This window comes from Serinus canaria, chromosome 15, assembly GCF_022539315.1.
Source record: "Serinus canaria isolate serCan28SL12 chromosome 15, serCan2020, whole genome shotgun sequence".
Lineage (NCBI taxonomy): Eukaryota > Metazoa > Chordata > Aves > Passeriformes > Fringillidae > Serinus > Serinus canaria.
Genome location: NC_066329.1, coordinates 2,068,032 through 2,094,522, shown reverse-complemented (window position 1 = coordinate 2,094,522; position 26,491 = coordinate 2,068,032). Strand labels below are relative to the sequence as shown.

General features: G+C 56.0%; 2 protein-coding genes across 4 annotated transcripts in view; one reads left to right on the top strand and one right to left on the bottom strand.

The window, feature by feature from the left end:
• The window catches only part of FBXW8 (F-box and WD repeat domain containing 8), a 56,909-nt gene extending 42,771 nt beyond the window's left edge, over positions 1–14,138 (top strand). The window contains exons 8-11 of one of the 2 annotated variants that reach the window (XR_007778901.1): positions 2,487–2,614; positions 8,907–9,080; positions 11,827–12,068; positions 12,594–12,734. Coding sequence is in view for 1 of the 2 variants with exons in the window: in XM_018916411.3 (XP_018771956.3) it covers positions 2,487–2,614; positions 8,907–9,080; positions 11,827–11,943; positions 12,594–12,738 (564 nt within the window). In the remaining variant the exon portion in view is untranslated. Of the gene's footprint in view, positions 1–2,486; positions 2,615–8,906; positions 9,081–11,826; positions 12,069–12,593 lie in introns of both variants that reach the window. The other variant, XM_018916411.3, reaches the window with a different exon arrangement.
• A 4,986-nt stretch (positions 14,139–19,124) lies between these two features.
• On the bottom strand, positions 19,125–25,956 carry TESC (tescalcin). 2 transcript variants are annotated; one of them, XM_050980511.1, is made up of 8 exons: positions 25,862–25,956; positions 22,316–22,385; positions 21,098–21,178; positions 20,139–20,278; positions 19,938–19,999; positions 19,765–19,872; positions 19,333–19,380; positions 19,125–19,214 (listed from the first exon to the last, which is right to left on the bottom strand). In XM_050980511.1, the coding sequence occupies exons 1-8, from the start codon at positions 25,917–25,919 to the stop codon at positions 19,137–19,139; spliced, it is 645 nt and encodes a 214-aa protein (XP_050836468.1). In that variant the 5' UTR covers positions 25,920–25,956; the 3' UTR covers positions 19,125–19,136. The 2 variants fall into 2 exon arrangements, with proteins under 2 accessions (XP_050836468.1, XP_050836469.1); XM_050980512.1 differs by lacking the exon at positions 19,765–19,872.
• Between the last annotated feature and the right edge of the window lie 535 nt (positions 25,957–26,491).

Below are 26,491 nucleotides of genomic sequence, written 5' to 3'. Positions count from 1 at the left end.
TCCAGCAACTTCAGAATTGTCATCAGCGTGCTCTTAAATCCCTGTCTCCAGGAAATTATTATTCAGACTGAAGCATTCTGAGTGCTTTTAGCTTCTTTACTTATCAATTGGTCAGGATAAGGGTTTGAAATTCATTTGCAGGTCATGAAATTGCTCCAGACAGATTGAATTTTGAGATAGGCAAAACTTGGATGCTGAAAATCACAGAGACTGTTCCAGTGATGGGACTGATTGGTTAGAAAGACATTTGTGCATGATAAAATTTTAAATCAATAACAAGCTTGGTGGTTTAAATAAACAATTTTTGAAAGATAGAAATGGGCATGAGAAGGAATTGAAGGGGGTAGGAGAAGATAATATAACCTTTTCTTCCATTTTTGTGGGTGTGAGCCCTTTTTTTTTTTTTTACAGATTCTTAGATGCAACCACTTTAAATTGCTGGCCACCCTCAAGTTATGTGAGGAGAAATAAGTTTTTTTTTCCAGCTGCTGTTACCTGTGAGCTTTGCCGTGAGCCTGCAGGCAGGGCAAATGTAACATGGGAATCTTTCAGTGCAATTTTTCATTCCAGCCTTCCATGGCCGTGGCTGGATGTTCAAGTATGTATCCTATGTTTATAGCAGAGATGGGAGCTCTGGTCATTTAGATAAATTAATAGTTTATGGATGTTCACTGCAAGGATCAGCCCCAGGGGACTTTTAAGAAAGCAGCTTTTGGCCCTCTCCCCTCTGGAGTTTTAACATCCAGCTGGGAAGGGCCCAACTGGGAGCTGGAATGCATTGCTCCTGACCCTGTCAGTTCTTTCTTAAGCTGAATTCAGCAGTTTATTGCCTTTGTCTTTTGTTCCAAACTTTCCAAGGAGAAGTTTGGGCTGCCAGGCACAGATATTAATTTCCTTTGCACTGAGAACCCTTCGAGGTGCCTTTGCCAGAACATCATTATCTGTGGGTTTGGTTACTGAGCAGTTGGGAGCTGGGCTGAAGTGAGAACAGGCTGTAAACTGGTTTTTACCTCAAACACTAACTTTGCCATGCAGTTTGTTGCAGCTTTTTTCCTTGGGGTGGAAGTTTAAATTAATTGTTATTTAAATTTAATTTTTTTGTCCTAGGTTTTCCAACAAAGGTCATCCTTGCTTTGGTTTTTTGGGTCTTAAGGATGAAAAACGTCATGTTTTTTGAGACAGCTTCACAAAGAGTTAATTGGGAGATTATAAATCTTAGGAACACCTAAGGAAGTTGGATGTGTTGATCTTAATAGGGAGCTGAATTTGCCTGGGAGAATGGCAGGTGGAGGAAACCTGCAAATTCTCTGTCTCTGTTCCTTGAGATCTTCAGAGCTTCACTTTGGTTGCCCAGAGGCCTCCATCACAGAATGATCCTCTCCTGCTCTCTGAATTCACCTTCCAGATCTCTGAAATGGCACAGATAGGAAATAAAAGGCCAGGCAGCATCAGTGCTGCTGCTCTGGCAAATGTTGAAATAACCCATCCAGATAGTGCAATATTTATTGAGCTGCACGTGGCTATAATCAGCAAATTAGAAGTAAAGAGTATTGATGTGATGTTGACATGGCCATGCTGATGTTGCCATGGAAGCTGTGGGGTTTTTCTGGTGTTTTAAATACCATTAACTCTTCTCATGGTCACAAGGTTTTTTTTTCATTTCAACAAGCAATACCATGAAATTTAATCATGTTTATGAAGTTATATAAGGCCAGGTGCACCACTGAGCTCCACTGGGCTTTGACCAGTGCGTTTTTCTGTTTCTAAAAATATTTGTTCTCCTAAATTGAGAGGCCCAAGCAGACAGATCAGATCTGGCCCCACAGGAAGGACAGCAAACGTGATTAAACTGATGGAGGAGAGGAGTGGGAACGGACGGGGAACAACTCGTGCTTCTCATCCAGGCTCTGCTTGAATCATCTCTGATGCTGCCTCAAATCAGAGTTGTTTTTCTGCCTTTCCCATCTGAGCTGCCACTTCAGATGTGACATTTCTGTGTGTGTGTGTGTGTGTGTGTGAGTGTGAGGCCACCCAGGCTCTCAGCAGGGCTGTGCTCAGCTCTGCCCTGCAGTTCCTGCTGCACTTGACTGGATCTGCCTCTCACTGTCCATCTCTCCAGACCTGCTCAGGGCTGGTGCTGTTTGCTTTCACTGCTCTCTCAAACACTAAAATTGATGAGGAAACCCTGTGCTTTTCCTGGAACCCCAAAGGTGTCACCTGTGTGGTTTTCCTGAGAGCTGTGCCTGGCCATGCTGGGGGTGCATCCCTGCTTGTTGCTGGATCCCACTGGGAAACCTGAATTCCTGATTTCTGAGGGTGGCATTGCCTTTCTTCACAGGGCTAGATCTGTCTCTTGGTTCTGTTTTACACATCAAGAAACAAGTCCTGCAGAGCCCCTCAAGTGGTCACAGCTCTGCTTTGTGGGGCAGCAAAACCAAGTCATGGTGCTCCTGCTGAATTGATGTGGTTTATTCCCTCTCTGCCAGATCCTCCTTTACAACCTGGAAACAAACCAGTGTGTGACCAAGGTGGGCAACTCCATGGGTGACTTCTCATGTGTCAACCTCCACAGCAGCCCCCCCAACATGCTGGTGGCAGGCAACAAGGACAGAAGGTAAGTGATGCCCATCTCTAGCTCCCTGTCCTGCATCTGGTCCTGCTGGAATTGCTTTCTCCTCTCGTGTTTCCATGAAGTTGAGGAACAAACTATTAGGTAATAGTTGGAAGGGGCTGTCAGTGTGCTTTGTCTGGGAAGCTCCATGGGAAGAGGAGCTTTCTGAGCCATTTGGTGGAGGCAGTTGGTGCACAGCCCAGCGAGACCACTTGGAATCCCTTCCACTTCCCCACTGCCACCCACAAAATGAGTTTGGCATTTAAGAGCTCACTTTCTGATATAAAAAAAATAACCTAAGGGATGAATCACGGAGGATGAGATGGGCCCTGCTGCCAAATGATGTCAAAAGTGTCTTTGGGAACACTGTGATGTCCCTCAGGTGACAGAGGAAAAAAAGAGACTTTCATATGAACAGATTCCAGCTTCTATTTAGCTGATTAGCAGCTTTCTCTTTAACTCCTTGGCTTGGGGAGTAGGATTTTCCCAGCTCAGTGTCTGCTGCCAGCAATGGCCTCTCTGGGAACAGGCAGTGCAAAAGGATTAAAGTGCTTAAAAAGACCCTTTGAGTCCAATTTTTAGATTTCCTTTTTTTGGCCAGTCGTTTGTGGGGTCTGATCCAGTGCACCAAAGGAGATGTGGGATGGCCAGGAGCCAGTCTCTAATGGCTCCTGCTTCCTTCCCTCCTCCTTTCCACACTGGGCACCAGGCTGCAGGTGGTGCTCTGCTCTGGTGCTGGGATCAGATTGGAAGGCGGGCACTTCCCTCTGCCAAATCCCAGACCTCTGTCCCGCCAGTGCAGCAGCTTGCAAAAATGATTATTTTGTCAAACAGCTTTTTTTTTTTCCTTCCTGGAGAATAGGGAGTGTGAGCAAGCCTCACACTTTCTCAGCAAGGAGGATAAAGGAAATAGCTGAAGTTTGACAAGTGGAATTGAATCCCTGGGAGGTTTTTTCTCTCTAAGAGCAGATAATTGATTTTCCAAAGCACCCCAGTAAAGTTTCCTCCAGTTTTGATCTCCTGCATGGTGACAGGAGAGGAGCTGGAGCTGGTATCCCTCCCCTTTATAGTAGAGTGGGTGTCTGTGCCCTTCCCCTCCAGAGAGCTTTGGGGGTTTCCAGCTTTAGCACTGGCTGAGTTCAGGGGGTTGGATGTCACTAGAACAGCAAGGAGTTAGGGATGAACAGTTGGGAAGATAAGGTTGGCATCCAGGGGCAGGAGCAGAGCATCTCAGAGGTCACATCCTCCTGTGGTGCTGCAGGAAGGTGCTGGGCATCCACAGGTGGAACGAGGCTGGAACCTCCATGGCCACATTATGGAGTGAGTTTGTGAAGCAGGGACCTTGCCATGGGAGCTCAGGCTGCTGCTGGCCAGAGGGAGCAGTTACTGCTTGAATTAAATACAGCCATTTCCCAATCTCACCTGGATCTGCCCTTCTCTTACTCAAAACCACGATTTTGAAAAGTAGCACGCACAAAATGGTTTTGGTAGGACCTGTAAAACCTCCCTTTCCATCTGAAATTCCTGCTGATTGATTTGATTCCTGAGCTGTGCTTTGCTCTGGCAAGAGGCCTCCTCTCCCAGCAGGGAGCGTGTGCTGATCCTGCTTTGCCTTGCTGGGAGCTGGGCTGGAGAGGAGCCTTGGGAAAGCAAACATATGGCAAACCCAGAAAGGTGTGGATCCAAACGTGTCCCAGGCTCTCCTGAAGGCCAGGAGCTCACTCCCAAGGCAGTGTGACAGGAGGGGCCAGGCCTGGCCTCCAGAACACCCCCCTGGAGCTGGGATGAGTCCCAAGGGCTCCCACTGAGCCCAGCTGGCCGGGCTGGGCCAGCTCTGTGCCACAGCAGCACGTGGCATTGGCAAAACATTGTTCTTTTCTTCCTTAAGGCACACCTGAGCAGCTGAGTGTGCCTCTGGTTCTCCCAGGGGTGGGCCAGCATGGGAGAGGCATTTTCACCTGCCTGGGAGCTGGGTGCTTCCTCATGGGATAAGCAGGGCTCACCCAGATCCAGGCTTCCAGCTGTGCTTTCCAAACAGGAGCAGCTCTGCTTGCTGGGAGAACACACACAGGAGAGTGGGGAGAGCTCCAGGAGTGAGCCCTTCCATCCACCCCATCCTGTCCCAGGCTGGAGGCAGAGCTCCTCTCTGCTGGAGGAGTCCTTGCCCCTCGTGCTGTGGCTGTTGCACTCAGAGCGTTCTCCAGCGTGTTCTCCTCCCTGTCAGATGGATGCTGCTCTGCTGGAGCTCTGGCCTGCTCTGCTGCCTTGTCTCTCAGTCCCTGAAATGTGTTGTTTGTAAAATCAGATGATGCAATCTCTGCTGGAGAAGGGGAGAGGAAGGACTTGCAGCACCATTAGGATCGTAGCAGGGGTATGGAATGAAGTACAGTTAATGTGTTGGAACAAGTGTGTTTTGGCTTTTTCTGGGATTAATGTGTACCTGATGGGTTTGTTCCTGATGGCCATCAGCTGGGAGGATCTTGCTCTGGCTTCTTCTCAAACCTGAGATCAGTGTTTCCCCTTTCCTTCTGTTTTCTGCTTTTTTTTTTTTTTTTTTGTCTATTTATATACTTTGCTTTATCTCTTAATCTTGATAAATAAGGATCAAATCCCTCACTCCTTTGTGATATGAGCTGGGTTTAAAACTTCACACCATCAGCTCTGACTGGTATTGTGGCCTTGTGGCAATCCTAAGGTCTTTGTCTGTAGTTCTGCTTCTGGCTGAGCCTTCAGTTTATTTCTCTTCAAAATGCTTTGTCTGGGTGGTCAGTAATGTCCAAAAATCAAATGTACCTAAAAACTGGCCACAGTCAGTTGCATTTTTTAAGTAAAGCAGATGCTGGTTGCTGGGTGCTTGCTTTGAATATTGCTGATTTAGTCAAGGTATGAACCTGTAATTCCCTGTCTGTTTTGAATGGCCACACATAAAATCTCCTCTGGAATCTTTGCAGGAATAATCTTGTCCTTGATCCTGGTGATGATATCACCCCTGGTCCATAGTGCTGGATATCAGGGGTGATATCAGGGGTGATATCATCACTCTGCCAACCCATCCCAGCCCTGGCACATGCCCACATGTACCAGGGCTGGGATGGGTTGGCAGAGTGTCCAAAATGGGTGTGTTGTGCCTCATGGCATTGCTGATGATTTGGGAAGCACTGAGAGAGGAGCTTTCTCCAATTTTCACTTTTATATCCTAACTCATAGAATCGTGGAATTGTTGGGGAGGGACCTTAAAGTCCATCCAGTGCCACCCCTGCCATGGCAGGGACACCTTCCACTGTCCCAGGCTGCTCCCAGCCCTGTCCAGCCTGGCCTTGGGCACTGCCAGGGATCCAGGGGCAGCCACAGCTGCTCTGGGCACCCTGTGCCAGGGCCTGCCCACCCTCCCAGGGAACAATTCCTAATTCCCAATCTCCCATCCATCCCTGCCCTCTGGCAGTGGGAGCCATTCCCTGTGTCCTGTCCCTCCAGCCCTTGTCCCCAGTCCCTCTCCAGCTCTCCTGGAGCCCCTTCAGGCCCTGCAAGGGGCTCTGAGGTGTCCCTGGAGCCTTCTCCTCTCCAGGTGAGCACCCCCAGCTCTCCCAGCCTGGCTCCAGTCCCAGGAGCATCTCCATGGCCTCCTCTGGACTCTCTCCAGCAGCTCCAGGTCCCTCCTGTGCTGACCCCAGAGCCCTCTTTAGGTCCTAAAACCTGCAGAGGCTCAGAGGGGTCCTGTGTGGTGGGAGAAATCTGACTGAAGAAGATCTTTGATCACAGAAGTCAGGGTGAAAATTCAGTGCTGAGGAGGATGTGCCTCACTGGTTTTCCAGCTGTGGAGCAGCAGTGGCACTGCTGCTGTCCCAGATGTGTTTCCATGACCCCAAATCCTTGTGCTGTCAGAACCTGTCACTGTTGAGACAGTCACAACCCAGAGAAGAGCACCAAGCATTCAGAAGGGTTCTCTCTGCTCATTCTAACAGCATGCTGTCTGTTAGACCTTCTCAGAAAGTTTACATTTATTCATTGGCCACAACAAATCCTCCCAGTGCTCACTGGCACTGAGTGGTCTCTGCTGTTTTCAGCCATGTCCAACTGCAGGATCCCCTGGTTCATCTTTTCTTCTTTTCAGTTTCCATGTCAACGACCTTGATAGAATTCCTTTAAGGGACTCTTAGCACCTCTTCTCCAGGTGACTCTGCCTGGCTCACCCAGCAGCTGTCAGCCCCTTCAGGAGAGCCCAGGGCTGTCTTTGTGAGTCAAGGGGTTGAGCTGGGAATGCAACTAAGAGAGTGAAAAACAGATACATTTTAATTAAGAGCTTAAATGGATTTCTAAGTTAGAAATGTAGATAGCAAAGATCATATAAAGCTTAACAAGGAAATTAATTGAATAACTGAAACAAGGTTGGGAGTAACAGGTGATATATGGAGTATTGTAAGAGTGCAGAAACCATAAATACCACTGGCTTCTGAGAATGGGAGGAGGTCTGGATTGTGACCAGCAGGCCAAGGAGCCCTGCCAGCTTGACACAGGTGAAGAGTTTAGCATGAGGAAGAGGTTTTACTTCCTCTTCAGGAGCCCACTGACCCAATGAAAGAGGACAGTTGCACAGCCATAATGGACATTCAGCTAATTATAGTAAGAGGTGAGTGTGGATGTGGCAGCCTGGTCAAAGAGAAGCTAGATAAGTTTTCCCAGGATCAGCCTGGGAAGCTTTAGGGAGCTGGAGATAAACAATGATAGGCAGATATTAAAACAACCTGCAGGTGGTGTTTTTCTAATAATCAGTTTTTCTGTTTTCCTCATAAGATTGTTTACAAATGGGGGTCTTGTTAATTCGACAGTGATGTGAAATGTATTAATTAAATGACCAATCAGGTCCACCTGTAGCAAACTAAGTTATAAAAGAAGAGAGGATGAAATAAACAAGGCTTTTTGCCACTTTGCCATCTGATCCTACTGCTGCCATCTCTGACTCAGTGGTGACAGGCAGAGCTGATGTTTATGTAAAAAAACATCATAGAAACTGTCCTGGAAACCATCTGAATATGTGAAACCTGTTTGGATAAATAGAGAGCAGGAGTTTGTGACTCTTTGCACTTGGCTTTGGGAGGTTACTCCCCATGTGTCCAGCACTGTAATAAATATTCCCAGCATTCCCAGAATGACCAGGTTGGAAGAGACCTTCAAGACCATCAAGTCCAACCCAGTCCCAACACCTCAACTAAACCCTGGCACCCAGTGCCACACCCAGGCTTTGTTAAACACCCCCAGGGATGGTGACTCCACCACCTCCCTGGGCAGCCATTCCAGAACTTTATCACCCTTTCTGTGAAAAACTTTTTTCTGATATCCAACCTATACCTCCCCTGATGCAGCTGGAGGCTGTGTGCTCTGGTTCTGTCAGTGCTGCTGGAGAAAGAGCCCAGCCCAGCTGAGCACAGGCACCTTTCAGGGAGTTTAGAGAGTGATGGGGGCAGCCCTGAGTCTCCTTTTCTCCAGGCTGAGCCCCCCCAGCTCCCTCAGGGATTCCTCTCAGGGTTTGTGTTCCCAGCCCCTCTCCAGCCTCGTTGCCTCCTCTGGACACACTGGAGTCCTTCCAACCTGAGGGGCCAGAACTGGGCACAGCACTCCAAGTGTGCCCTCACCAGTGCCCAGTACAGGGGCAGAATGACCTCCCTAGTCCTGCTGGCCACACCATTCCTGATCCAGGCCAGGAGCCATTGGCCTTTTTGGCCACCAGGGCACACTGCTGGCTCATGTCCAGCTGGCTGTCACTAGCACCCCCAGGTCCCTCTGTGCCTGGGCACTGTCCCCAGCCCACAGCACTGCAGGGGGTTATTGTGGCCAAAATGCAGGACTGGGCACTTGGACTTGTTAAACTTCACCTTACTGGACTCTGCCCATCCCTCCAACCATTCCAGGTCTCCCTGCAGAGCCCTCCTACCTCCCAACAGATGGATACACACTCCCAGCTCAGTGTCATCTGCAGATTTACTAATGAAAGACTTGATCCCCTATCCATGTGGTCAACAAAAATATTGAACAGAGCTGGCCCCAGCCCAGAGCCTTGAGGGACACCACTGTCACCATGATATTTTATGGTCTGAAAAATCCTCTTTGCCCAGGATTTTCTCCTGGGAAGCTGAGAAGCCTCAGAGAGGAATGAAAACAAGAATTACCTGATTGCTGCTCCTGTTTGGCTGCTTTGGAGTGTGGCTTGGACATTGCTTACCACAGGTGAATGTTTGGTCCCATGTGGATGGTTTGGAATTAACGGCGTGCTGTGTGCCCGCTTTGTGCCCGCTGCCAGGGTGAGGGTGTTCGACCTGCGGCGGGGCGAGGCCGTGTGCTGCGTGCAGGGGCACCAGCTGGGCGTGTGTGCCGTGCAGATGGACGAGTGGAAGGTGGTCAGCGGAGGGGAGGAGGGGCTGCTCTGCCTCTGGGACCAGCGCATGGCCACCAAGCTCTGGGAGATGCACGCCAGGTGAGCCGGGGCGCTCGGGGCTGGGAGGGGCACGTGGCACTGGGAGACTTTGGGCATGGGTTGTCTCCTCCCTGGGTGTTTCTGAGGGGCCCTTGAGCTGTTGGTGCCTGGCCTAGAGCAGAGACCAGACAAAGCTAAAGCAGGAGTTTATTCAAAGGATCTCCTCCATGGATGCACCTTGGGCAGCACCAGAGCCCAGCCAGGGCTGCACCCAAGATGAACCAAAATGGTCACAAATCCCTGACTGCACACAGGGTCTCTCCCTGGGATCAGCTCTGCTCCATTCCCACCTTGCAGTTCATTGTCCCATCCCAGCTTTAGCCCAGCCAGTCCCACCCTGCTTGTTTTTCTCTCTCCAGCCCACGGGGTTTGTGCTCCTGGCCTGAGATTTGGATCATTTGTCCTTGGTCCCCAGCTGGAGCAGGAATTGTTTTGTCTCCCTGCTCTGTGCACAGAGCTCACCATCCCCTAACATGAAACCCAGACCCACACACTAAAGCAGCACAGAACCTGGAAAACATAAAAGCTATAACCTGAGGCATCACTGTCATGGCCTTATTACTCATTAGCTGAGTGTTTCAGTTGGTGTTGGGGAGCAGGGAAGTTGTTGCCCCTGGATTTTCCATGAAGTTCAGTCAGTGGCTTCTCCCTGCTCCATCCCCAAGCTCTATTTAGTTGTGGAACCTTGGATGTGACATGCTGGACTGACTGTTTGGAGAGGAGCTGGTTCTGGCTGTCCCCATCCAGTGCATCCATCACATTCCCTGTGCTTCTCTTCACCTCATCCACACATTCCCTTAATGGTGAGGATCAGAGCATTTAAACTCATTTAAATATTGAAATACCAGTTTGTACTGAGCACAGGGAGCACGGTACTGAAAGTACAAGCAGAGATCAGCATCCTGGAGCTGACACTTTGTACAGCTAAGTGAAATTTCCTGATCAAAGCACAATTCCCAGGCTTTGTCTGGATAAAGACTCAAGGGTTTAGCTGAGTGATATCCATAAAACGAACAGATAAATCCTGATTTTGTTTTTTGCTTTATTAGTTTTAATGCATCTTGCCCAAAGAGGAGCGAGATGAGGTATTTACAGCCAGGGAAGTTCAAGCTGGAGATGGCATTGATTAATAGCAGGTATCACTTTGTGTGTTGACCCTGGGGATGATAAAGCCTGTTGTGATGTGGCTGATGCATTAAGGACAATATTCCATTGATTGTCTCCTTGGCATGTTCATTAGTGCTGCCCCAGGAGCAGGGCAGGGCAGGGCTGAGCTCAGGGATGTGCTCCAAGGGAAACCATTAGATTAAACAGGTGGAACACAGTGTTTAATCTATAGAGCAGTCAGAAGGGATCACTTCAATCAAAAGGCTTTCCTAGGTAAGGAGAGTGCTGTTATCCTTGCCAGGAATGGAACACAGGAGCAGGAGCTGAGGGAGGTGACAGGAGACACATTTGGGGTGTGGAGATGAGCCATGCTCAGCTGAGGAGAGCAGTGACTCCTGCTTGAACACAAAGTGCTGGTCCTGGGTTTGGGCTCAGTTATTCACCAGTGGGAGGGAAGGAGTGAGGACCTGACTTGAGTGTCCAGAGGAAGGACATGGGAATGGGGAAGGGTCTGGGGGAGCAGCTGAGGGCACTGGGATTGTTCAGCTGGAGCAGAGGAGCCTGAGCTCAGAGCTCATCAGGGGCTGCAGCTCCTCCTGAGGCACAGCTCCCATCTCTGACAGGGACAGGGACAGCTCCCATCTCTGCTCTGGGACAGGAACAGGGACAGCTCCATCTCTGGGACATGAACAGGAACAGCTCCATCTCTGGGACAGGGACAGGGACAGCTCCCATCTCTGCTCTGGGACAGGAGCCAGGGCATGGCTGGAGCTGGGCCAGGGCAGCTCAGGCTGAGATCAGGGAAAGGTTCTTCCCCCAGAGGGTGCTGGCACTGCCCAGGCTCCCCAGGGAACGGGCACAGCCCCGAGGCTGCCAGAGCTCCAGGAGCCTTTGGCCAGCACTGCCAGGGATGCCCAGGGTGGGGTTGGTGGGGGCTCTGGGCAGGGCCAGGGGCTGGATCAGTGATCCCTGTGGGTCCCTCCCCACTCCATGGCTCTCAGACTGTACCTTACCGTGCATTTCTAAGCCAGCTCGGTGCAGGGTGTGGGGGGTGTCCTTCCCCTTTTTTTTGGGAAGCTTCCTGCCCTTCCCGGGACTGCTGCAGTTCTTTGGGCAGCCAGCCCAGCCCAGCCCAGCCCAGCCCAGCCTCCATCCATCCATCCATCCATCCATCCATCCATCCATCCATCCATCCATCCATCCATCCATCCATCCATCCATCCATCCATCCATCCATCCATCCATCCATCCATCCATCCATCCATCCATCCATCCATCCATCCATCCATCCATCCATCCATCCATCCATCCATCCATCCATCCATCCATCCATCCATCCATCCATCCATCCATCCATCCATCCATCCCTCCCTCCCTCCCTCCCGGGCGCTGCTCTGCTTTCCAGCAGCATTCCCGGCCTCCTGGTGTGTTCTGGGAAGAGCCCACTAGATGGGGATAGAAGATGCGGGATGTGCTCCAGGCTGGCGGAGCCGGGAGTGCCGGTTCCCCGGCCCTGGCCGCGGGGAGGGCGCTGATTCCAGTCACTCCGGGTTTATTCCAGAGCCGATCCTTGCCCAGCGCTCGGGTTTTGGGAGCCCAGCGCAGGTGCCGCTCACGCCGTGCTCTGGTTGTGTTGCAGACATCCAGTGCGCCACGTGTGGTTCGATTCCCACCGCCTGATCACTGCCAACATCCCCGAGGAGAAGAACCCCCGAGGCTCCAGCATCACCGAGGACGACCCCAGCTTGCACCGAAAGTGAGAAGCCCGCCCTCAGCAATGTGCTTTGCTCTTAAATAGCACCCTGAGCACCTGAGTCATCACCCAGAGCGCTTTCAGAGAGGGTAGAGCAGCAAAACAATAAAACTAAAAAAAGTTTAAGGGTAAGGTTTATAAAACAAGCAGTGAATTGGATCTTGATTTGCTTGAGCACAAAAAAAAAAGCTTTTTTTTTTCCTCAGCAGGGGAACATAAAGTCCACAGAAGCCAGGCAGGGAATGCTGCCCTCTCCATGCTCGAAGTGTTAGTAATGATGTCTCCTCCTAAAGGAAAACTACTGGCATTTGAGCTGCAGGTTTTGGTATTTGCATCTCAAAAGGCTGTTAGTGCTAATTGAACTATCAAATACCAATGTGTTTATCTTCCCCCGTGCTGGAGAGCCCGGAGATGTTTCAGCAGCTGACAGTCACGTCTCTGCGGGGCTGGGGGAATGATTCACCAGCCTCGGAGGGTTCCTGGAGGAGGCAGGAGGGAGCTGTCCCTCTTCAAAGGGCTCAGCGCAGGGGATGGGGGTTTTATCCAGCTCCTGCAGCATCTCCTCTTTCCATTCACGTGGTTTTTAAGTTGTTCCTGCCTCTGTTTGCTTTCCCCTGGGGTGAGATGCCGTGTCCTGGTTGTTTTGCACGCAGGTACCGAGGGGTGATTTATTCCTACGATTTCTCCGTGGACCAGCTGGCCGTGGACAGCGTCCTCCCCATCTGCCGCTCCTCCTACGATGAGGTGTCGGGTTACAGCTACAACATCGGCCTGGCAGTGCCCTACGACAGCATCTAGGGCCCTCCTCGGCTCTGGGCCAGCCAGGACAAGGCGAAATCCCTGTGGGACTAGCCCCCAAGAGCTGCTGTGGGCTGCAGAAAGCCCTGGGATGTGAACCCAGCCAGGGCAGGCTGCCCTGGAGCACCCTGCTGCAATGTGTCACTCTGGAGATGTGCTGAGGTCCAGCCTGGGGAGGGGTGAGGCTCAGGGGGGAAAGGAGCACTGCAGGGAGAGCAGAAATATTCCTGCTGCTTGTGGGAAAGATGCAGGGCCCTTCCTGCTCAGGAAGGCAGAGTGGGACACTGAGGGGGTGGGAGCTCTCTGAGGAGTTTTTTCCTACCCCAAGAAGGAAAAAAATCACCAAGGACTTGGAAAAAGCATGTGCTGAGCCACATGTTTGAAATGTCTGTCCTGGTATTGAGCTGCTGCTTCTTGTTTTCCTTGGAGTGCATTGGGATGTGCCTGGGAACACCAGGCACCAAAGGTTACAGTGCCTGGGGGAGGGATTGGGATGGAGAGAGGGAGGGGAAGGTTCCCTGGGCCAGGCTGGATGCTTGGGAACTCAGCAGGGCACACACACATCAAAGTTATTTTAGAAGAAATTATTTTTTTAATTCTTTAAACTCCTGGATCAGATGTTTTCTAATTGTATGTCTACAGCTGTCTGTGGAATTTTGTTCCTGAGCCTTTTAGGGTGAGCTGACCCCTGCTCACTGGGACAGAGGGCTGGCTCAGCTTGGCAGGTGTGCTCTTGGCTGGATCATGTCTTTCCACAGCCCCTGGAGGGTTTTCAGGGCTGTCCTTGCTTCCAAGCTGGGAATTGATCATGGAACAGAGGGGATGAGGTGGCCCCAGTGCCCTCCCTGTGTGCTGAGCCCCAGAGCTGTGGGGGAGCAGCAGGTGAGGGGCAGGAGGTGCTGTTCAGGTGGAAATGAGGAGTGAGGCTTTACCTTGAGCCCATGTAGCACTGACAGACAGGTAAAACCAGTTTGGGGAACAAGAGCTCCAGTCCTGTGTGGATCTTTTTACTGATTTGAAATGATTTTATTGGGATTTGCCCTTGTAAACTTACTGAAGCAAACCAGAGCTGTGTCAGTTCTGTTTAAATTGAGGTTAGGTTGTAACTTACACCTTTTTTCCTGGGTTAGTAGAATCAGTGTGAGGTGAGGGAGCGGTGGAGGAATGTGCCCAGACCTGCAGGAGAGGGGCTGGGCTGGCCCTTCCCCCGGGCAGGCTCTGAGCCCTGTGGACAGCTGGATTTCACTCTTTTCCTCCTTTGGCTTGGGTGCTTTCCCATGACCCCTTGGCCAAAATATCACAGGTTAGCTTTTGAGTTACCTTTCTCCATGTGATAGATACACAAAAAGTGCAAGGGGCAAAGCCATTCTGTCTGACCAATAAATTTAATCTTTCATAAAGCTTTGGTCTTCTTTTTATTTCTTTACCCTTCTGGGAAGCCAGCTCCCTCCCTCCCTTCCTGGAAGAGCAAGAAGTGCCATGGATGCACACTTTGGACTGGAGTTCAGCTGAAACCTGACAAATCAGTGATGGTTTCTGTAGCAGGATGATTTTGGGGGTTGCTCCAGCCCTGCCATGTGCTGAGCAGGGAGAGCTCCCAGCTCATTGTTCTCCCTTCCCCTTATCTCTCCTCCTTATCTGGGAGCAGCTTTGTTCTCCTCCCTCCCTCTGCTGCAAGGAGCCGATAAAGTTGGTGCGGTGCCTTTTTCCCGGAGTGCTGCCCCGTGTTCCTGCTGCTCCCTCTCCTCCTGCCCCGCCCGTGCCAGGCTGTCCCGGGATGGGCACTGCAGCACTGCCCGGGCAGCTGTTCCCTTGCTGAGCAGCTCCAGTGTGGCTCTGTCCCCGCAGCCCCCCGGGCACAGGCACAGCTCCCCCGGGGCTGCTCCTTTGGGCTTTCCCCTGTTAATTAACGCCGTTAATTGAGGAAGGTTGCCCCAGAGCAGAGGGGGGTGTTTGACTCTCAGTGCTGTGTGCAGGAGGGGCTCAGGCTGTAGGAGAGGTCCCCGAGGACTTTCTGGGAAGGGCTGGTGTCCTGCTGCCCTGGGCTCCTTAGGGCTGGAGCCTGCTGAGCTTTGGGGTCAGGCTGGGCAGGAACAGAGGCTGGGCAGAGCTAAAGAATAAAGCAGGGATTGATTCCAAGGATCTCCTCCATGGATTCACCTTGGGCAGCACCAGAGCCCAGCCAGGGCTGCACCCAAGATGACCCAAAACGGCCCCAAAATGGTCACGGGGTCTCTCCCTGGGATCAGCTCTGCTCCATTCCCACCTTGCAGTTCATTGTCCCAGCCCAGCTTTAGCCCAGGCACTCCCACCCTGCTTGTTTTTCTCTCTCCAGCCCACGGGGTTTGTGCTCCTGGCCTGAGATTTGGCTCATTTGTCCTTGGTGCCCAGCTGGAGCAGGAATTGTTTTGTCTCCCTGCTCTGTGCAGAGCTCACCATCCCATAATGTGAACCAGACCCTCACACTAAAGCAGCACAGAACTTGAAAAATAGAAAATATTTTATATAAATATAAAATATTTATATAAAATATAAAGGCTAAAACCTGAGGCATCAAGGGGGCCATTGAAATGGAGCCTCTGCCTTCATCTCAAGAGCAGGAATGGAGTCACCATCCCAGCTGGACTGGGGACAGAAGCCAGCCTGGAGCTTCCCAGCCCACTGGCAGCAGGGAGGGGCCCAGTGCTTTGTCCCACAGCTCAGGGGTGGGCACTGGGAAGGGGCAGATCTGCCCTGGCTGGGCTCAGGGCTGGAGGAGCTGCACTCCACTCAGGACATGGAGCAGAGTGGGCTGAGCTGGCAGAGGCCAGGCTGGAGCCAGGCTCACACTGGTGCCACCTGCCAGGCTGGTGGCCCTCAGACAGGGCTCAGGGACAGCTACAGAGCCCAAAGGAGGCACAGCAGGAGATGGTTTGGCATGGAAAGCCTCGAGAGCCCTGGTGTCCCTTGCTGGGGACAGCCATCCTCAGCTGAAAGGGGGAGAATGTGTCCTGGTGAGAGGGATCCCTGCTCAGAGGGAGTGTGGGATCACAGGGTGTGCCACAAGGATCTGGGTGTGCCACAGGGGTCTGTGTGTGCCACAGGGATCTGGGTGTGCCACAGGGGTCTGTGTGTGCCACAGGGATCTGGGTGTGCCACAGGGATCTGTGTGTGCCACAGGGAGCTGTGTGTGCCACAGGGATTGGGTGTGCCACAGGGATTGGGGTGTGCCACAGGGATCTGGGTGTGCCACAGGGATCTGGGTGTGCCACAGGGATTGGGGTGTGCCACAGGGATCTGGGTGTGCCACAGGGAGCTGTGTGTGCCACAGGGATTGGTGTGTGCCACAGGGATTGGTGTGTGCCACAGGGATTGGGGTGTGCCACAGGGATTGGTGTGTGCCACAGGGATTGGTGTGTGTGCCACAGGGATTGGTGTGTGCCACAGGGATTGGTGTGTGCCACAGGGATTGGTGTGTGCCACAGGGAGCAGCTCCAGGGGAGCCTGGCACGCCATCCTGCAGGACAGGGCTGCAGAGCCCTGCTGGACAGTCCCCAGTGCCCTGCTCTGCTCCTGCTCCAGCCTCCAGCCCAGCCCCCCAAAGTGCTTTTTGCCCCTGCTGGTGTCCCCAGGCAGTGAGGGAGGAGCCACTCCGGGGGTTCAGGGGCTGCCATCCCTCTCCTGATCTGAGCAGTGGGGGCAGGAGGAGCAGGGGGTGCTTTGTGAGGTGCTCTGGGGGTGTCTGAGCCCCCTTTGTCCCCCACCCTGTGGCCTTGGGCACCCAGCTCTGCTCTCCTGCCACTCCCTGCCCACCCCTGCCACTCCCTGTCCCAGCTGCTGAGTGAGGGGTGAGTGTGGGTGCTCTGATGTGGTGCAGGAATTGTTCATGTCCTCTGTGAAAAATGGGTATTTAATGATTGGCTTTTCGCAGATATTCAAGTGAATATTATATGTGCTATGTTAGAAAGTTATGCTGTATTGATTTTCTTAAGTAGTGTGTTAAATATAGTTTAGGTTATAACATAATGTTAAAGTTGAAACTATATATGTGAGATATTTGTTTAAAGAGAGGACTCACACCAAGGCAGCAGCCACAGGACACCTGAATCTTTCAGAGAAAGAGAATTTATTGCTCTCTTATCGAGTTCTTCCCGCCTCACTCAGCCCTGAGGAGCCGTCAGGATTCAGAGGAAGAAGCTGACACTGCCCAGACAGAATCCTGGGTTTGAATGGAATTTCTGCATCATGGATGAGGTGTGTGAATATGCAACAGGCTGTTGCATTTAAGGGTTAATCCTCTGTTAATGTGGGTCCTTTTTTGGGCTTATTTTACCCAGAAAAGGTACCCAGACTGTCTGTAACTCTTTGCTTCTATTGTCTCATATTGTCCTAAATCCAAATTGTCCAATTTTTTATTACTCTAATCATATTACTATTTTTATAACTATTATATTACTATTAAATTTTTAAAATTTTAGCAACAAGTGACTGGTGTGTTTCACAAATGGAAAACGCTGCAGTTCTTTGTGCCGGTCCTGCCTCTGTTTCCCAGCCTCCCTCACTTTCCTTGCCACTTCGATTATCGGGGGCAGCTAATTAACCCAGGGGAGTTACAGCTAATTAACCCAAGGGATCATAATCCTCCTCTCATCCATCCCCTTCACTCCTCCTGCCTTGCTGGGATCCTCGGGGATGATTCCTCCGAGGAAATCGGGCTGCGGAGAGGGACCCTGAGCTCGAGTTAACCCCTGCAGCCCCAGCTGGGGCATTTGGGGCACAAAAGGCTCCTGCAGGCACCGGGCCCGTGGGGCTCGCAGCTGGATCAGGGACTGGGGCGGGAATTTCAGTGGGAAACCGGGACAGGAGCCTGGGCTGGCTGCGGGAACCTGGGGATTTGGGGAGGAGCTGGGGGGGGAGGGAGCGCTGGGGATGCGGCACGGGGGGGAGGAGGAGGAGGAGGAGGAGGAAGAAGAGGAGGAGGAGGTGGTGGTTGGTCATGGGGGTGCCCAGAGGGGCCCAAGGAGGGAATCCCTGAGCGCTGCAAACGCAGCCCGGGCTGGGGGCAGCACCAGGAGCCCTGCAGGGCCCGAATGGCTCCTCCGGGAGAGCCGGGAGCTGCATCCGCACCCTGCCCTCCCACCCAGCCCAGCCCGGCCCAGCCCAGCCCGGTCCCATCGTGCCCTCCCACCCAGGACACTCCCAGGGGGACATTCCCGGGGGGACATTCCCAGGGGGACATTCCCGGGGGGACCCAGGATCGGCTCCACCCCCGGGGCAGCCCCTGCCGCATTGCCGGGCACCGCTGTCCTTGTCCTCCCCCGGCGGCTCCGGGAGCTGCTCCCGGCTCCGGACGGACACGGGGACTTGGGAAGGGACAGAAGCCCTAAATGAGCCCTCAGTGTGCGGGTGCTGAGCAGAGACCCCAATAATGAGGAAAAGAAGGAGGAAATGTTGCCCTGAGCCAGAGGGGCGACACAGGGAGGGACAGAGGGGTGGCACAGGGAGGGACAGAGGGGTGACACAGGGACAGAGGGGTGACACAGGGGTGGCACAGGGAGGGACAGAGGGGTGACACGGGGCCGGGTGGCTCTGCACCCATGGCTGCCCAGCCCCTCACCCGCTGCTGTGCTGCTGCCAGCGCCGGCCCCTGTCACCAGGGGAAGCTGTTTTATTTGATAAAACAAATAAATTTTCCTCTCTTTTCTAAGAATAGCCATTGCCCTTTTTTCCCAGCCTCCCTCCCCCCCAGCTCAGGCTGCCTTGGCGACAGAAACCCGCCTGGAGCCCTGCAGTCATTAACGGCAGTAAACACCCCCCGGCTCCCAGCCGTGCTCCAGCGGGAACATGAGGGGGCAGAAGCCACCTGGTTGCCAGGAGCCCACGTCCCCGTGTCCCTGCTGCCTGCTGGGGGGGCTGGTTTGGGATTCAACTGGGAATATTCCTTGTGTGGCTGCCTCTGCCTGGCCTGCAGGATGCGGGGTGGGACGCGGCTGTCCCTGCAGGTGCTGAGGGCGCTGCTGTCACCTCCTGCCCCCCAGCATCCCCATCCCTGCCTCTCCCCCGGCCTGGGATCGGCCCAAGCTGGACAGCTCCTTCCCCACAGCAGCACCTGGAAGAGGAGAAATCCCAGATTTATGGGGCAGCCAGGATTTGTGGAGGGTTTCTGCTCAGGGAAATGTTCCAGGAGGGATGGATGGACAGACAGAGTGTTTCTCAGCGAGGACTAAAAAGAGAAATATCTTTTATTACAGATAAAAGCCTCTGATTTTAGATTCTATATTCTGATTCTAGACTCTGTTTCGAGAGGGCAGCCCCAGCGTGGAACCGGCAACCGGGCTGAGCTGGGAGCCGGGACACGGAGCTGCTGCTGGCTGCTCTTCCTCCTCCTCCTCCTCCTCCTCCTCCTCCTTCTGCCGCTCTCAGTAGCAGTGGGCGATGGTGTCCACGTTGAGGAAGCGGACGTGCATCTTGGTCTCGATGTCGATGCCCTGCCACATCTGCCAGGGGACAGGGCTGAGGGGGCCAGGGCCACACCAGGGTCCCTGCTGTGCCCGCCCCTGTCCCTGCTGTGCCCGCCCCAGCCCCTCCTCCCGGGGACACGGGGGTGTCACCGACCTTAAGGAAGTCCTCGAAGGTGATGCCCTCGTACACCTGGTCCGGGCCCTGCCGCAGTGAGAGGAAACATCGCAGCTGCCCCGGGGTGAAGGGGAGGGGTGGCCCAGGGTTGTCCCCTGGGGCTCAGGGACACATCTCCCAGGGGCTCCTGCCCTGTACCCCACGGCCAGCCCCAAAGTGGTTCCCAAACCCCCACGGCTGCAGGGGGCAGCCCTTTCCATAGGCACTGAGGACGGGGTTTGTGGGATGCTGTTTGCTGATCCCTCTCTCATGAGAAAACATCACCCTGGGAGCTGCTGCCTGCAAAAAACACCTCCAGCCAAAGCTGCTGTGGCACAGGGGGTGCCCTGGGAAGCAGGGACACCTTCCAGCCCCGTTTGATGCCAGCAGGGCCCCTCAGAGCAGGAAGAGGCTCCCAGCAGAGGCTCCCACCATTTGTCCCACACAGATGCTGGCTGCCTCCATCATGGCCCCGTCGGCGATGGATCGAGCCGACTCCTTCTCCAGGTGGGGGTTCCCTGACAGCAGCTCCTCCACCACCTGCAAGGCAGAGGCTCAGGCCAGGCCTGGCCAGGGGGGGATGGGGCAGGGGGACCCAACTTTACATTTCTGTACTCCTGCAGCGTGATCTTCCCGTCGTGGTCCGAGTCGTACATGTGGAACAGGACTGGGGGGACAGCAGGGGACAGGAGGGACAGCAGGGTCAGGGCAGCCCCCCCCAGCAGGAGGGGACAGCAGGGGACAGCAGGGTCAGGGCAGCCCCCCCCAGCAGCCCCAAGCCCAGGCTGGCTCTGGGGCAGTCTCACATTTCAGCTTCTCCTTGCGGAAGCGGTCGAGCTGCTCCTCGTCCATGTTCATCTCGATGGGTCTGAAGTAGGACATGATGGTCAGGAAGTCCTCGAAGTTGATCTCCTCTGCCAGCCCGTCCGACTCCTGCCGCAGGTTCCTGGGGGTCATTGGGGGTTGCAGTGTGGTTTTATACTTTGTAATACTTTGGAATAGTTCTGGTTTTGTATCCCCGTATCTTTCCCAAGTGGTTTTTCCCAGATTGTATCCCTTCCCTTCACCTGTGTAATCCCTTTCCTTTGCTGAGATCCCCCCCAAATCCCACCCTGGCTCTCTGTCAGTCACTCAGCATCCCATCCCCTCCATCCAGAACCTTCAGTTCAGGATGTGGAGTGATTAGCCAGAGGCCAGGGGTCAGCCCCCCCAGTGTCACCCCACACGCTGTCCTAAATGTCCATTCCCCAGTAGCCATCCCTCAGGGTCACTCATTGGTCAGTAAATGCCATCTCCTTTGGGTTTCCACCTCCCTTTAAATGTAACCTTGGCACCTCTCCCGGGGCTCTCAGCAGGAGCCCCCTGAGGTGTGGGAGCTCCCTGGAGCTCCTGAAATAAACCTTGGATTAACCCCGGCTAAGAGTCGGCCCTTTTATCCTCTGCCGATGTCTCTGGTGTCTCTGCTGCTGCAAAGGTGACCACCCTGGCTGCCCTCAGCACCCCGGGCCACCAGAGAGTGTCCCCTGCTCTCTGCCCACCCGGGGCTGGCCGGGGCTCCCGAGGGGCTCCCAGAGGGACAGAGACAATGGGGAACCCCCGGCCCCCGCCCCAGCACCACCCCAGCAAAGCCCTGGGACAGGTTTATCCCTGACATTCACCTCAAACAGCTCATTTCCCACCCGGCTCCACCCCAGCCTTTAGGGGGAAGCTCCCAGCCCATTTCCAGAGGATAAATCCTCCCTCCCTGCGTGCCGGCGGTTCTCACCGCTTGTCAAAAAAGGCGTGGACGATTTTGCCCCGGATGGGGTTGAACTCCAGGTCGGGGATGCTGTCAAAGTTCTCCTTGCTGCAAAGGGCACAGAGAGAGCCCGGAGAGTCAGGGACGTGGGGAGGAGGGAGAAACCTGAGAGCCCCCGAGAGACCCAACCCTCCTTCCAAAGAGTCATGGAAAAATAAAGGGATTTTGGATAAAAACCCTTTTTTCTTCCAATCAGACTGAGCCCAGGTCCGTGCTCTGGGATTTTGTCCCACCAGGACGGGGCTTGGGGAAGCTCTTGGGATGACCCCGGGGCTCTTTGCATGGCTCCACCTGCCGAGGATTTCGGAGTTTTCCCAGGAAAAAGCCTCAAGCAGGGCTCACCAAGGAGTTCCTGCTGTCCACCCTCCCCTCGCCTTCATGCTGAGCCCGTGCTGGGCTTTGATCTCTGGGGTTTCCAAAGCAAACCAAGAGCCAAGAGACAACCCTGGGGAGAAGAGGGAGCTCGGAGCCCTCCCAATTCCATGTGCAGCCACTGAGGAGAGGAACAGCAGCCCCTGCAACCCCCCCTTCCCTCCCCAGAACTGATTTTAAAGCTGGGAGGTGATGAGATGTTTGTCAGGAGTGCCCCTGCTCCCAGGCCAGTGGGTTATTGTGTGCTTTTCCTTGGGATATTTGCAGGGCCACGCTGCAGGAGCTGGCTCAGGGATGGCTCAGGGAAGGACTCAGAATCCCAGCCCTGGACCTGCACCTTGGGACAGCCCAGGGAAGGGGGAGATGCTGGGGCTGGCCCTGGCAGTGGGACTGGGATTGAAGTGGGGCTGGGATTGCCATAGGAGGGGAATTGCAGTGGGGCTGGAATTGTAATGGGGCTGGGATTGCCATGGAGTTGGGATTGCAATGGGGCTGGGATTGAAGTGGGGCTGGAATTGCCCTGGGGCTGGATTTGCAATGGGGCTGGGATTGAAGTGGGGCTGGAATTGCCCTGGGGCTGGATTTGCAATGGGGCTGGGATTGAAGTGGGGCTGGAATTGCCATGAGATGGGAATTGCAGCAGGTCTGGGATTTCCATGGAATGGGAATTGTAACGGGGCTGGCATTGCCCTCGGGCTGGCATTGCTTCCCCCCCGGGCTGGCATGCCCTGGGGCTGGCATTGCCCCCCCCCCGGAGCTGGCATTGCCCCCCCCCGGGCTGGCATTGCCCCCCCCCGGGCTGGCATTCCCTACCGGATGGTCAGCTGGTCCTGGCTCAGCTGCTTGAAGCGCCGGTGCAGGTGCTCGATCTGCTCAGAGGTGACTGCCAGAGAGAGGAGAGAGGTGACAGGGGCTGAGCCCCGGGGGACCCCTGGGACACCCCTCTGTGCCTGTCCCCACGCCCCCAGCAGCGGGGCAGGGTCCTGGGCACGGCTCTGCCACCCCCATTTCCCCGTGGTGGCTCCGTGCCACCCTGCAGGGTCCCTCTGTGTCCCCGTGCCCGGTGCTGGCTGCCAGGACGGTGCCAAGGGCTGGGTTGTTCCCTGTCCTGGTCTGCAGGGAATTCCCTGGCCCAGCATGGCAGGGAATGGCACAGTGGGATCCCACCCCCAGCTCAGGCTCCTTGGTGCCAGCCCACTGGAACAGGCTTGGCAGTTTTTGGGGGTTGGCACCGTGGGCAGAGCTGTGCCCAGGCAGTTCCTCTCCCCCTGTCCCAGCTCTGCCTGGAGCCAGGAGGCTCCTCCACGTCCACAGCCATGGCTGCTGCAGGAAATAACTCTGGGATTAGAAATCCTGATGGCAGCCAGGGAAGAGGAAAGGACACGGAGGGGGCACAGCAGACCCCAAAATCCACTCCTGGCTTTGAAACTGCTGCCAGGACACAGGGTCACGGGGGTGGGCACTGCCCAGGGATGCCCCAACACCACCCCTGATCCAGGGCAGGGCTGGAAGGGGGCACCAGCAGCTCCCTTTGAGCCCCCTGAGTGCTGGGGCTCAGCAGGGATCAGTGCCCTGACCCCCAGCACAGGTGAGTTCATCTTCCCCCCCGTTCTGCAGGGGCTGTAACCAAGCTCTAACCCCCCAGAGCCTGACTCTTGTGCAAACATTGACAGGAGCCATTGCCAGGAGCCAGGGAAGCTCTGGAGCTGTGTCTCTGTGGGCTGGGGGGTCTGTCTGGGCACCAGCTGGGCCCACAGGCTCCTGCAGCCCTGGCTGGGGCTGGGCACGGGGCAGGGCTGCCCCAGCAGCTGGAAATCAGCCTCTCCTGGCACCATGGAGAGGCATCAAACCACCTCAAGGGGTTGCAAAGGGTTAATTGCAGCAAGCCAGCAGGGTCAGAGCTGGGCTGAGCTGCCTCCCTCGCTGCTTTTTATGATGTTTAAATAATGTTCTTTGCTTTCCCCACTGCTGCTTCACAGCCTGGAAATAGCAGCTGCAGTGATCAGCGGGGCTGGGCCTGCAGAGCCCTCTGTGCCAGCCTGGGAGCCCCTCTGGGCTGGGCCAGGGGGGCCCTGAGCCCGCCTGGATCTCTGCAGGATCCCTTCAAAGCCCCTTTGCCCCCCCTGGGCCCCCCTGGCTCACAGGTGATGCCCAGGCCCCACTGATCCATCCACTGGATGTTTCCTCCCCCAGTCCCTCCCGACTGCTGCTGTCCCATGGAAACTTTCCCTGCACTTTGCTTTCCAATTTTGGCCCTGCAGAAGTGACCTGTGACCCGTGCTGTGACGCCACCGCTGTCACCATGGGAGCCCTCAGCCGCTGGGGCTGGGTGCACACCCAACTGCTTTGATCTCTCAGAAAAACCTCCCAGGCACCCAGAGCACAAAGAGCTGGGCTCAGTGGCTGGGTGCTCATGGCTGGGCTGGCCCTGGGAGGCTGGGGGAGGCTTTTCCTGCCTCCTTCCCCATCCCAGGTGCTCCTCTCGGGGCAGCTCCCCCAGCCTCGCTCTGGCCTCTGAAGGTGGCAGGGCTCAGCTGCTTTCCAGAAAAAAAAAAGGGAAAATCTGCAGAAAAGGCAAGAGCTTTGCTGGAGGAAGGGCTGGCTCAAGGGCAGCAGAGGCTGCTCGTGTCCCTGAGAAGCATCCTGATGCTGCAGGCCCGTGTCCAAGCACAGCAGCCTCCGCTAATGGGGGAAAAATGGGATTTCAACCAAAGGGAGCCAGCCAGGCTTGCTGCTTCCAGCCTTGTGTGGTTTGTGCTGCTTAGCAAAGGGAAAGGGGCTCTGGGGGGCTCAGAGGCTCTGGGGGGGCTCAGGGGGGACTCAGGCCTCCTGTGGGACCAGCCTGGCTGCGGGGATGGTCACGGCATCCTGGGAAGAGCCACTTCACCCGGCGGAGATGCTGCTGCAGCTCTGGGATGGAACACAGGAGGGAGGGGAAGCACCCCGAGCAGTCCCGCAGGGTGTCCCTCCACAGGGGGAGAAGGCAAAGGAACGAGCCTGGGGCACCTCCGGGTGGCTCTGCCCTGTCCCTGCTCCTCCCAGGGGGCCGAGGGCGGCTGCAGTGCCCTGTGCGAGGTCGGAGCCACAACCCAGGGGGAGCTCTGCCAATACCGCGGGGAGCACAGGACGGGCATCCCTGACATGGCCTGGAGTTGTGGCCTCCCCCTGCCCTCCCTCCTCTGAGATTTTCATGAGATTTTTGGGTGTTGCCCTCGCAAACCCTGCCCTGGCGCTGATCCACGGGGCACCGGGGAGGAGCCTCCCACGGCAGGTGCTGCCTGTGCCCGAGATGCCGCTGCAGGGTCCCCGGCCCAGGGAGCTCCCCAAAATCCTCCTCCCACCCTGGGCTGCCAGGCTGGCACCCCGCGGGCTCCCCAAGCTCCTGAGTCCGCCCCGGGGGGCTCAGTGGGTTGTGGGGGGCTGAGCCCTCCCTGGAGAGGAGGGGATGAAGGGAGATGTGATCCGAGGAGCAGCAGCAGCACTGGGGACAGTCACCGGACCCTGTCGCCCCCACAGACCCTTTGGCCGTGGGCAGAGCCCCTCCTCAGCCCTCCCTCCACCGCAGCAGCTCAGCAGGGCCGGAGCTGGAGGATCCAGGCGGGAGCTCCCCCATCCGAGTGCCCGGAGCTGCCGCGTCCTGGAGCAGTGACAATTCCCAGGACGGACACGGCCACCCCGTCCCTCCCTGCCCCTGGGCCGCGTCCCTGCCCCTTTCCCTGCTGGCCCCTCGATCCCAAAGCAGCCCCGGAACAGCCCCGGGGTGTCACGGCCCGGTGGCTCCGGGGCAGATCAGCCCTGCGGGGACAATGCCCTGCCCGGTGGGCAGAGCCCGGCTGGGGCTCGCACGTGTGGCCGCTCGACGCCCTGGCTCGCGGGCTGGTGGCAGCGGGGACACGGCTGCACGGCCAGGGTGACATGCTGGCACCCTCTGGTGACAGTCCTACACCCTCCCCTCTTGTCCCCTCCCCCGCTCCATCCCCCGGTGTCACATCCTGCTCTCCCCCAGCCCAGGTGACACCTCCGCACCCTCCCGACTGACATTCCCTGCATGCTCCCCGCGGGTCACACGACACGTCCTGCATCCCCTGCCCTGCTCGAGCATCACCTCCCGCAGCCCCCCGGCCACCCAGGTGACATTTCCCGTGCGCTCCCCCTCCCTTCCCGGGTGGCACCTCCTGCACCCCCAGCGGGTGACACGGCCCGCACAGTCCCCCCTCCTCGGGTGACACGTCCCGCGCCCCCCGCGGGTGATATGTCCCCTGCGGGGCCGGACCCCGATGTCCCCTCGGGCGGCGGGGCCGGGGGCTCGGGGCGGGGTGGGATGAGCTGGGGCGGTGCCCGCGGGTCCCCGGTACTCACAGCCCGTCCTGTCCGCCAGCTCCCGCATCTCGGCGGGCACGGAGTGCGCGGAGCCCATCCCGGGCCGTGCCGGGAGCGCCGCCGCGGGCGCTGCACCGGAGCCGCCGCCGCTTTTAAGGGCGGGCGCGGCGGGGAGGCGGCGGCGGCGCGGCGGCCCCGGGTCCCTGCGCGCCCCCGCCCAGAGGCAGCGCCGGGCCCGGGGGTGGGACCCTCGGGGAGCGGGGACAGCCCCGGCAGCGGCTGCTGGCACCGGGAGCCCCCGGCTGTGCCCCCCGAGAAGGGCACGGAGCTGCCCCGGGTATCCCCGTGCGGGAACGGGGCCGGGGCCGGGGCCGGGGTCTCCCCACGGACGCCCCGCGGCAGCTCCCACCTGAACCCCCGGCTGCCCCAGCCTTGGCACTGCCCGGCTGTGCCCCTTGGGCGGGCAGGGACAAAGGGGGACACCCAGAGGTGATCCCCCATGACGGGGGGCTTCCCCAGGAGGCAGCTTTGGCAGCTCAGGGGTTCTGTGCCCATCTCCCGGTGCCAGACTGGCACGGGCAGGGACACGTCACCCTCGCACGGGCACAGGGAAGAGCAGTGCCGTGCCAGGAGTGCAGGCAGAGGCTGGGGAGCAGCTCAAACAGCACA